The 12,484-nt window shown below is 38.7% G+C and overlaps 1 protein-coding gene across 1 annotated transcript in view; it reads left to right on the forward strand.

The window, feature by feature from the left end:
• DNAAF9 (dynein axonemal assembly factor 9) overlaps positions 1–12,484 on the forward strand; it is a 109,717-nt gene that overhangs the window by 8,255 nt on the left and 88,978 nt on the right. The window contains exon 2 of the mRNA XM_087874808.1: positions 3,620–3,699. Coding sequence (XP_087730934.1) covers positions 3,620–3,699 — 80 coding nt within the window. The remainder of the gene's footprint in view (positions 1–3,619; positions 3,700–12,484) is intronic.

Raw genomic sequence — 12,484 nt, forward strand, 5'->3', positions numbered from 1 at the left:
TAAATATGAGTCAGTTGCCAAGCGTCTGGATTTTGATCGCACGATGCTACGAAGGTGGTGAAAAATGGTCGCAAGTCCCTTTTTTTTCCCCAGAGCCATTGTAACTTTGGTCACTAAATGAACTCTTGTAGGTCGAGGACTAGCTGGGTCTGTGGAATTCTTAATTAATAAAATGCTTCCCATTAAGGGCCTCGAGCAGGGTTAAAGCCGTGTGCATATGTGCGGGTGGTGTGGTTGTGTGCGCAGTGCCCGGAGGGGGCGTGAAAGCTCATGTGCAGATGTTGCGGTTGCGTGCACAGCGCATGGGGAGGAGCCTCACGGATAGCACGCACGCGTGCAAAGCACGCAAAGCGCGTACCTCTTTGGCACTCGATGAGTAAAAGGTTCGCCACCACTAGTATACGGTCTCCTGCTTGAGCTTGGGGTTGGACTAGAAGACCTCCAGGGTCCCTCCGAACTCTGTCATTCTATTCTATTCTAGTCTAGTCTAGTCTATGCTTTTCTATTCTGTTCTATTTTCTTTCTATTTTCTTTCTATGCTTTTCTATTCTATTCTAGTCTATTCTAGTCTATTCTATTTTCTTTCTATGCTTTTCTATTCTATTCTATTTTCTTTCTATGTTTTTCTATGCTTTTCTATTCTATTCTATTCTATTCTAGTCTATGCTTTTCTATTCTATTCTATTCTATTCTAGTCTATGCTTTTCTATTCTATTCTATTCTATTTTCTTTCTATGTTTTTCTATGCTTTTCTATTCTATTCTATTCTATTCTAGTCTATGCTTTTCTATTCTGTTCTATTTTCTTTCTATTTTCTTTCTATGCTTTTCTATTCTATTCTATTCTATTTTCTTTCTATGTTTTTCTATGCTTTTCTATTCTATTCTATTCTATTTTCTTTCTATGTTTTTCTATGCTTTTCTATTCTATTCTATTCTATTCTATTCTAGTCTATGCTTTTCTATTCTATTCTATTCTATTTTCTTTCTATGTTTTTCTATGCTTTTCTATTCTATTCTAGTCTAGTCTAGTCTATGCTTTTCTATTCTGTTCTATTTTCTTTCTATTTTCTTTCTATGCTTTTCTATTCTATTCTATTCTATTTTCTTTCTATGTTTTTCTATTCTATTCTATTCTATTTTCTTTCTATGTTTTTCTATGCTTTTCTATTCTATTCTATTCTAGTCTAGTCTATGCTTTTCTATTCTGTTCTATTTTCTTTCTATTTTCTTTCTATGCTTTTCTATTCTATTCTATTCTATTTTCTTTCTATGTTTTTCTATGCTTTTCTATTCTATTCTATTCTATTCTATTCTAGTCTATGCTTTTCTATTCTATTCTATTCTATTCTATTCTAGTCTATGCTTTTCTATTCTATTCTATTCTATTTTCTTTCTATGTTTTTCTATGCTTTTCTATTCTATTCTATTCTATTCTATTCTAGTCTATGCTTTTCTATTCTATTCTATTCTATTTTCTTTCTATGTTTTTCTATGCTTTTCTATTCTATTCTATTCTATTCTATTCTAGTCTATGCTTTTCTATTCTATTCTATTTTCTTTCTATGTTTTTCTATGCTTTTCTATTCTATTCTATTCTATTCTAGTCTATGCTTTTCTATTCTATTCTATTCTAGTCTAGTCTATGCTTTTCTATTCTATTCTATTCTATTTTCTTTCTATGTTTTTCTATGCTTTTCTATTCTATTCTATTCTAGTCTATGCTTTTCTATTCTGTTCTATTTTCTTTCTATTTTCTTTCTATGCTTTTCTATTCTATTCTATTCTATTTTCTTTCTATGTTTTTCTATGCTTTTCTATTCTATTCTATTCTATTTTCTTTCTATGTTTTTCTATGCTTTTCTATTCTATTCTATTCTATTCTATTCTAGTCTATGCTTTTCTATTCTATTCTATTCTATTTTCTTTCTATGTTTTTCTATGCTTTTCTATTCTATTCTATTCTAGTCTATGCTTTTCTATTCTGTTCTATTTTCTTTCTATTTTCTTTCTATGCTTTTCTATTCTATTCTATTCTATTTTCTTTCTATGTTTTTCTATTCTATTCTATTTTCTTTCTATGCTTTTCTATTCTATTCTATTTTATTTTCTTTCTATGTTTTTCTATGCTTTTCTATTCTATTCTATTCTATTCTAGTCTATGCTTTTCTATTCTATTCTATTCTAGTCTATGCTTTTCTATTCTATTCTATTCTATTTTCTTTCTATGTTTTTCTATGCTTTTCTATTCTATTCTATTCTATTCTATTCTAGTCTATGCTTTTCTATTCTATTCTATTCTATTTTCTTTCTATGTTTTTCTATGCTTTTCTATTCTATTCTATTCTATTCTAGTCTATGCTTTTCTATTCTATTCTATTCTATTTTCTTTCTATGTTTTTCTATGCTTTTCTATTCTATTCTATTCTATTCTATTCTAGTCTATGCTTTTCTATTCTATTCTATTCTATTTTCTTTCTATGTTTTTCTATGCTTTTCTATTCTATTCTATTCTATTCTAGTCTAGTCTATGCTTTTCTATTCTATTCTATTCTATTTTCTTTCTTTGTTTTTCTATGCTTTTCTATTCTATTCTATTCTATTTTCTTTCTATGTTTTTCTATGCTTTTCTATTCTATTCTATTCTATTCTAGTCTAGTCTATGCTTTTCTATTCTGTTCTATTTTCTTTCTATTTTCTTTCTATGCTTTTCTATTCTATTCTATTCTATTCTATTCTATTCTATTCTAGTCTATGCTTTTCTATTCTGTTCTATTTTCTTTCTATTTTCTTTCTATGCTTTTCTATTCTATTCTAGTCTATTTTCTTTCTATGTTTTTCTATGCTTTTCTATTCTATTCTATTCTATTTTCTTTCTATGTTTTTCTATGCTTTTCTATTCTATTCTATTCTAGTCTAGTCTATGCTTTTCTATTCTGTTCTATTTTCTTTCTATTTTCTTTCTATGCTTTTCTATTCTATTCTATTCTATTTTCTTTCTATGTTTTTCTATGCTTTTCTATTCTATTCTATTCTATTCTAGTCTATGCTTTTCTATTCTGTTCTATTTTCTTTCTATTTTCTTTCTATGTTTTTCTATGCTTTTCTATTCTATTCTATTCTAGTCTAGTCTATGCTTTTCTATTCTATTCTATTCTATTCTATTTTCTTTCTATTTTCTTTCTATGCTTTTCTATTTTATTCTATTCTATTCTATTCTATTCTATTCTATTCTATTCTATTCTATTTTCTTTCTGTTTTTCTATGCTTTTCTAGTCTAGTCTATGCTTTTCTATTCTATTCTATTCTATTCTATTCTATTCTATTCTATGCTTTTCTATTCTATTCTATTCTATTCTATTCTATTCTATTCTATTCTATTCTATTCTATTCTATTCTATTCTATTCTATTCTATTTTCTTTCTATGCTTTTCTATTCTACTCGACTCGACTCTTCTCCTTCTAATTGTGTTCTATTTCTACCGCATTTTGCAAACTTTGCAGAAGGCAAAAAAAAAGAAAAGAGAACTCTCCGCTTTGCCAATTCGGCATAAACTAACTCGGCTTCTTCCTTTCCCACCACGGCCTCTTAAATTCTTGTTCCCCGTTTCTCTTCCCAGTTGCAGCCGACTTCGACAAATTCAAAACATTCTGACGGAGAGCAACAAATCCCAGCCAGATGGCATCCTCTGCATTTTGGGTAAATTCTTTTCATCCTTGACATGCATTGACAGGAGTTTTTGTGTGTGTGTGTGTTTGTGTGTGTGTGTGTTTGTGTGTAAGTGAAAGGGGGAAAGTGGCACTCCGTGGCCTGCGTGAGAAGCATTCGATCCGTGCCAAGCTGCTTCTTAATAGAGAAGGAGGCTGCTTTTTATAGACTTTATAATTCTACGAATTATACCATTTATAGAATTTCCTCTCCTAAGAGGAGGATAAGTAAGTGAAAAGAGGCCTTTATTTTCTCGCCCTGGGCAGCTCCTGGACCCTTTCAGCTTCCCTCCCCAGCTTTTTTTTTTCCTGAACAAGACCGTCGGTGCAGGATAAGCAGCTCTGCTTTGGCCCGAAACGGGGAACGGAGTCAGGAATATGTTTAAATGGACATGATCCGGTGTCTTCCTTGAATCAGGGTGACATTTTTGCAAAGAAGAGGCAAACCCTGATTTGGTCAAGTGGTTAAGACACCAGCCTAGAATCTGGGAGACTCTGAGTTCGAATCCAACCTGGGTGATTTTGGGCCAATCACCAGGAGACGGTGAGTTCTAGTCCCGTTTTAGGCATGAAAATCAGTTGGATGACTTTGGGCCAGTCACCAGGAGTGGTGAGTTATAGTCCCGTTTTAGGCATGAAAGGCAGCTGGGTGACTTTGGGCCAATCACCAGGAGACGGTGAGTTGTAGCTCTGCCTTAGGCATGAAAGGCAGCTGGGTGACTTTGGGCCAATCACTAGGAGACGGTGAGTTATAGTCCCGTTTTAGGCATGAAAGGCAGCTGGGTGACTTTGGGCCAATCACTAGGAGACGGTGAGTTCTAGTCCCGTTTTAGGCATGAAAATCAGTTGGGTGACTTTGGGCCAATCACTAGGAGACGGTGAGTTCTAGTCCCGTTTTAGGCATGAAAATCAGTTGGGTGACTTTGGGCCAATCACCAGGAGACAGTGAGTTCTAGTCCCGTTTTAGGCATGAAAGGCAGCTGGGTGACTTTGGACCAGTCCCTCCCTCTTAACACAACTTACCTCACAGGGCTGTTGTGGGGAAAATAAGAGGGGTAAGAATTATTGTTTGTGTTTGCCACTTTGAGTTATTTCAAATAAAAAATAAAAAGTGGAGTATAAATAAAATTCAACTAAAAGAGCTGTTGCTCGGTTTTCATGACCGATTTTAAGTTTTTCTACCTCTGATGTCGATTGCAAAAAGTGGATTTTTTCCCGTCCTGCAAAGAGAGACCCTGTTCTTTCACCCCCCGTCCCACTCCCACTCCCCTCAAACTTTCCTTTCGCCTCCTTTGCCCCCTTCCAGCCTTCTGCAACCCAGTCACTTCACAAGGCCTCTTTCCCAGAACCCTCCCCCCCTTCCCCCCCCCCCGCCCAGATGTTTTGTCATGGGGGTTCAGGCTTTGGGTCTTGGCAGCGAAACCAGGCGCATTTGCCAGACGCCAAATCCATCTCCTCTCTGTTGCTAAGAGACTTTCTGCTTCTTTTTCTTGCACTGGTGGGGAAAAAAAGAATTTTTTTCCTTTTAGCATCAGAACAACACAGGTAGTCCCCGAGATGCAACCACAAGTGAGCCCAAGTGTTGCTAAGTGAGAAATCTGCAGCTCTTTTAGTCTTTCTTTCTTTCCATCCTTCCTTCCTTCCTTTCTTTCTTTTCTTTCTTTCTTTTCTCTCTCTGTTTCTTTCTTTCTTTTTCATTCCTTCCTTTGTTTCTTCTTTCCTTTGTTTCTCCCTCCCTCCTTCTCTTCCTTCCTTCCTCCTCTCCTCTCTCTTTGTTTCTTTCTTTTCTTTTCTTTCTTTCTCTCTCTGTTTCTTTCTTTCTTTTTCTTTCCTTCCTTTGTTCCTTCCTCCCTCCTTCCCTTCCTTTCTTCCTCCTCTCCCTCTCTTTCTTTCTTTCTCTCTCTGTTTCTTTCTTTCTTTCCTTCCTTTGTTCCTCCCTCCCTCCTTCCCTCCCTTCCTTCCTCTTCCCCTCTCTCTTTGTTTCTCTTTCTTTCTTTCTTTCTTTCTTTCTTTCTTTCTTTCTTTCTTTCTTTCTTCTCTTCTCTTCTCTTCTCTTCTTTCTTTTTTCCCTCCCTCCCTCCCTCCTTTCTTCCTTCCTTCCTTCCACTCTTTCTCTCTCTCTCTCTCTTTCTTTTTCCTCTCCTCCCTCCCTCCCTTCTCTCTCTCTCTCTCTCTCTCTCTCTTTCTTTCTTTCTTTCTTTCTTTCTTTCTTTCTTTCTTTCTTTCTTTCTTTCTTTCTTTCTTTCTTTCTTGTTAAGTTAGTAGCATGATGGTCCTGAGAACCTGGCTTCCCCATTGGCTTTACTTGTCAGAAGGGCGCAGAAGGGAATCACAGGAGCCCATGAGAATCACATGCAACCGTCATGAATATGAGTCAGTTGCCAAGCATCTGAATTTTGATCCCTTGGCCATGGGGGTGGTGCAATGGTCGTAAGTTTGAAAAATGGTCATAAGTCGCTTTTTGGTGACTTCAAACGGTCACAAATGAACTGTAGTAATTTGAGGACTACCTGTAGTGCAGCTGCTTCTTCTTTGCCCTCCCTGGGAGCTTTCTCTCTAAATCTGGAGGACTAAGGCAGGACTAGAACTCACTGTCTCCTGGTGATTGGCCCAAAGTCACCCAATTGGCTTTCATAGCTAAGGCAGGACTAGAACTCACTGTCTCCTGGTGATTGGCCCAAAGTCACCCAATTGGCTTTCATGGCTAAGGCGGGACTAGAACTCACCGTCTCCTGGTGATTGGCCCAAAGTCACCCAATTGGCTTTCATAGCTAAGGCAGGACTAGAACTCACTGTCTCCTGGTGATTGGCCCAAAGTCACCCAATTGGCTTTCATAGCTAAGGCGGGACTAGAACTCACTGTCTCCTGGTGATTGGCCCAAAGTCACCCAATTGGCTTTCATGGCTAAGGCGGGACTAGAACTCACCGTCTCCTCCTTCCTAACCTGATGCCTTAACCACTAGACCAAACTCTCTCTCCAGCTGATGGAAATAATAATAATAATAATAATAATAATAATAATAATAATAATAATAATAATAATAATAATAATAATAATAATAATAATAATAATAATATGAAGGCAGAACCTATGCCGAACGGTTGCCAGATGGAAGGTGGGAAGATTTATTACTAAACGCTGGCAGCGTTTAACGCTGTTCCGCCTTGTATAAAAATTAGCCAGGCATCGGGTGCAAAAAAACCCCAACCCCATCTGCGAACTCTTTAACTTTGAAACTGACCGGGCACGGACTAATTTTCTTGCCCTAGTTTCCACAGACGTGATTCTGATCCTGGCTTGGATATCTTGGCAGCCCCGGGGCTTTATCCCTGCGTAACCCCACGGAGAAGGATGCTCGCCTGCCTGCGTCCTTCCTTCCAGCCCCATCCCTCCCAGATGTTCCCCCCCCCAGGCCTAATCCTTCCAGCCTGGACCCCGTCTTAAGAGGCTTTGCCTTGAGGGTTGTGTGATTGGACACGGCATTGCGGTTCTTGGATTGCAGAGGGGGCCCCTCTGAAACTCATTGGGAAGATTTTAAGCTCTGCCTTCCTTCTGTCCTGTCGCTAAAGCAGGATTTTCCAACCTTGGCGACTTGAAGACTTGTGGACTTCAACTCCCAGAGTTCCTCAGCCAGCAAAGCTGGCCGAGGAACTCTGGGAGTTGAAGTCCACAAGTCTTCAAGTCGCCAAGATTGGAAAATCCTTCGCTAAAGGACCTTCAGCTCTGGATATGTACCGTTTTTGTTGAGCTTTGCATATTTTGCATATTTCAAAAAACTTTTTAAAAAATTTTTTTAAAGTTTTTTATTAATCATAAACATCGGACATAGATATGACATCACTGGTTCTAAATATCTTCCAACACTTTAAACTAATACAAATTTGTAAATATACAAATTTGTAAAATATACAAAAGTATGAAGGCTATTGCTTAACGCATTGTAACCTGAGTCTCCGGAGAAGGGCGGCATATAAATCAAATTTTAAAAAAAAAAATAATAATAATGTTAAAGTTAATATTATAATAGAATTCTTTAACCTTATACATTATTTATACATAACATCATACTAACAATCTATATCATATTTCTACACAATTATACATACTTGTTAATCTATACCTGTGCCTATTTATGCAATTTACATATGTATTTATCTGTCATATATTTCTCCTCCAACACTACACCCTTGTCTCGGCTATCCTCCTTTTGTCTAGCCATTTGTAAAAAATTTTCCAGATTATATAGTACTGTGTTTCACATTTATCCTTGAGCTCCAAGGTAAATCTGTCCATTTCTGCACAGTTAAGAATTTTTAATAATATTTCCTCTTCAGTTGGGGTATCTTTCTCTTTCCACTTATGAGCAAAGGCTATCCGTGCCGCTGTGAGTATATACAATAATAGATAATTTCTTTCTTTCTTATATTTACCCTCAATAAGGGAAATTATTCGGCTTGTTGGAAGTGTAAGACGCCTTAGGGGGATTTCTACCATATGTGGTGGGAATGCCCAAAGGCAAAAAAATATTGGAATTTAATAAAGAGTTGGGTTGAAGAAATTTTATAAATAATTATAGAAATCAAGCCGGAATTTTTCCTTTTGGGAAGGACAGAGGGTAAAAATTTTTAAAACTTTTTATTAAATGATAGAGTAAAATAGAAAAATACAAAAGCAACTAGTAGGACATGGTGGCGAGGGGAAGGGAAAAGAAAAGGGAGGGGGAAAGGGAAAAAAAGCATTGACTTCCAACTCCCTCTGTTGCAGCAGAGTAAAGCATTCACAAAGAAACTCAACTTTCTTACTTTTCCATAATAATATAAGCTAGCTATTTATATAACGACAAAGTAATCTAAACAATCCGACAGGGTAACTTTGGGCCAATCACCAGGAGACAGGGAGTTCTAGTCCTGCCTCAGGCATATAATCCGACTGGGTGACTTTGGGCCAATCACCAGGAGACAGGGAGTTCTAGTCCTGCCTCAGGCATATAATCCGACTGGGTGACTTTGGGCCAATCACCAGGAGACAGTGAGTTCTAGTCCTGGCTTGGGCATATAATCCAACTGGGTGACTTTGGGACAATCACCAGGAGACGGTGAGTTCTAGTCCTGCCTTGGGCATATAATCCAACTGGGTGACTTTGGGACAATCACCAGGAGACAGGGAATTCTAGTCCTGCCTCGGGCATGAAATCCGACTGGGTGACTTTGGGACAATCACCAGGAGACGGTGAGTTCTAGTCCTGCCTTGGGCATGAAATCCAACTGGGTGACTTTGGGACAATCACCAGGAGACGGTGAGTTCTAGTCCTGCCTTGGGCATGAAATCCGACCGGGTGACTTTGACCAATCACCAGGAGACAGTGAATTCTAGTCCTGCCTTGGCATGAAGAGATGGTGAGTTCCAGCCCTGTGTTTAGGCATGAAACCCAGCTGTTGACTTAGGGCCGAGCACCAGGAGATGGTGAGTTCTAGCCCTGCCTTAAGCAAGAATGCCGGCCGGGTGACTTTGGATCAGTCCCTCTACTCTCGGCCCAGTCCACCTCGCAGGGTGGTTGTTACGGGAAAAAGTAGAGGATGTATGGAATACGTTTGCTGCCTTGGGTTGTTTGTGAGAATAAGAAAGGCATGATCCAAATAAATGACCTGAAATGAAATTTCTTAGGCGAGTTCAGTTTTGGTTCTAGGTTTCACTGGGATTCGGGATTAGAAATTATTGCCTTTTAATTTGTTCATCCTCCGGATCTGCTTGTAGTTGATTTTCTAATTTCTTAATTTCCTCTGTCAACAAGTTATGTTCTCTTCACTTATCTTTATTTCTTTGTGCATTGTAATCCCCCCTTAAATAAGCTTTCGTAGTGTCACAAAGGTTTTGTAATGAGGTGTGGGGTTTTTTATTGTCTCTAAAAAATAATTCCAATTCTTTCAGAATCTCTTGAATATATTCTTTCTCTTTTAAAATTGGTGGATTCAACGGCCATCTACCTCTCTTTCTTTTATGCCCTTTCCATATTATTTTGAGAGGATTATAATCGGCCCATGTGTTTGGCATAATCTCTACATTAGTTTCAACATCTTTAACTAGATCTCCATATATCCAGACCATATCGATTCTCGATCAGGATCTAGGGGGGTTGGAATAGAAGGTAGATTTTGTTTCGTCCGGGTTACGAAATCTCCAGATGTCTAATAGATTTAATTATTCTGCCATTTCAAAGCTGGCTGAGGGAACTCTGGGAGTTGAAGTCCACAAGTCTTCAAGTTGCCAAGGTTGGAGACCCCTGCTCTGGACAGCAGATTTAGGCACTTTAATACCACGGAGATCAAATGGCACCATTTTCCCCAGCTGTCACATTTGATGGTCCCAACCAGTGGTGGGTTCCTCCCGGTTCGGTCCAGTTCGGCCGAGCCGGTAGCGGTGACAATATGATGTCACCGAACCGGTTCTCCCACCCCGCCCCCCCACTCCCCCTACGTTATTCTTACCTTTTATTTGGTCCCACCCCCAATCTATTGCTGCCTCCCGAGTCCCAGCTGATCAGGAAGAAATGGGGATTTTGCAGTATCTGTCCCCTGGATTGGAGAGGGAATGGAGATTTTACATGAAGATCAGTGGTGGGTTCCTCCCGGTTCGGTCCGGTTCGGCCGAGCCGGTAGCAGTGAAGATATGACATCACCGAACTGGTTCTCCCACCCCTGCCCTCCCACCCCCCGACCCCCCCACGTTATTCTTACCTTTTATTTGGTCCCACCCCCAATCTATTGCTGCCTCCTGAGTCCCAGCTGATGACTAGACGGAAAAAAACTGTTTAAACTCTTGCCGTGGGGCTCCAAAGGGCCGCCCTACAGCTGATCAGTGTTAAAAGCAAACAAATGAGTCGGGTCGTAAGTGCGAGGACTGGTCATAAGTGCAAGGACCTTCCAGAAATGACTCTGACCAGCTAGTCACGCCCACCTAGTCACATGACCTCCAAGCCACACCCACAAAATAAGCCACGCCCATAGAACCGGTTGTAAAAAAATTTAGAACCCACCCCTGGTCCCAACAGAAGCACCAGCTCTTACGGCAACAGGTGTCAAATTTGGCTCGGCCTCTCTAGTTTGGCTGCTCGATGGAACCATGTTGGCTCGAAATATTCCTCGTCTCAGTGATGCAACTTTTGGGTGGGAAGTCACTCTGAACTCACGGAAGCAAATTAACACCCTGGCATCATGGGTGAGGTTGAAACACATCCTGCTGGCACCAGCTACCTTTCTAAGGTGTAAACTTCATGCAAAACCGCACCCGCAATTAATTCACTCTTCATGGGAAAAACTGTCTGGTTGCTCCAATCGATGTTGGCTGCGGGTTTTCCTAAAACGAGGGATATCCCGGAACCATCTTTCAACTTTCTAAATTGCATCGTATCCAGAGCGACTAATAGAAATGTACCCTACAGGAGTGGCCCAAATTGTGGGAACCTTTTGGGGAAAAGTGTAATTTGTAAAACTAGCTTAATAACACCACTTTTTTTTTTTTTTGAGCAGTACCATAAAATCATATATCAGTGGAAAGATAATTTAATCAAGAATGTAATGCAATAGCTTTTATGAAGGATTTGCTATTGGGAGAGCAGTTACAGTATGAAGAAGAAAAGGGAAACACGTCGAAAAAAACGAGATACACAAAAATGATCACCCTAGAAAAAAAAAACAAGATATACGAAAATTATCACCGTGTCAGTTAATCCTTAGTTGGGTCACCTTTAGCATGAATTACGGCCTTACGACGTCTTCCCATGGAGTGAATCAATCTTTTAGTTCTGCAGCTGTTTATAATGTGAAACCAAGATTGAAGGATTGTTTCTATTAACTGGGTTTTATTGCTGGGTCGCTTCTGACGAACAAGTTTCAGTCGGCACCATAGATTTCCAATTGGGTGAAGATCTGGGCTATTCCCAGGCCATTCCAGCAGTGGAATAGGATTATCTTGAAACTCCAAAAAAAAAAAAAAAAGTGGTGTTATTAGCCATCAAACCTCAAAAATACACTTTTCCCAAAAGGCTTCCACAATTTTGGCCACTCCTGTATATTGCTAAGAAATTTGGACTTTCCTGATTGGAGCAGTGGAAAAGCATGCGGTCGAATGAAGTTGCCGTGTTAAAAATTTTAAAAGAGAATTTCTTCAATACTGTAGCTCCAGAAAAATTATCTAGAACATGTAAGGGCATTTCAGATTTCTGTTGGAAACATGGGCAACATGAAGGGTCATTTAATAATAATAATAATAATAATAATAATAATAATAATAATAATAATAATAATAATAATAATAATAATAATAATAATAATTTTATTTCTATACCGCCCTTCTCCTGAAGGACTCAGGGCGGTGTACAGCCAATTTAAAAACACAAGACACAACAATAATTAAAAATTAAAATAATTAAATAGATTTGGCCGATTTAAAACCCCCAAAATTAAAATACCTGGCTGGGGAATTCCGGGATTTGAAATCCACACATCTTAAAAAGTTTTAATAGCTTTGACAAAAAAAAAAAAACTTAAAATCAATCCTTGCACTTCCAGCTGTTTCAGCATCCCTATGATCAAGTGACAACTGGCATGTATTTGAGTAGCTGCTACTGAAAGGTTGGCAACCAGTAGAAGAGAATGCTTGTATCTCAGATTTGAGCTGTGGGGTCCTTGATGCTCTCTGAGCTTGGTAGTTTTCTTGTAGACGTTTCATGACTCAACTAGGGAACATCATCAGTGCTAGACCGTTTACAATTTTGAT

Source organism: Pantherophis guttatus, chromosome 8 (assembly GCF_059756535.1).
Source record: "Pantherophis guttatus breed Tessera chromosome 8, ASM5975653v1, whole genome shotgun sequence".
Taxonomy (NCBI): Eukaryota; Metazoa; Chordata; class Lepidosauria; order Squamata; family Colubridae; genus Pantherophis; species Pantherophis guttatus.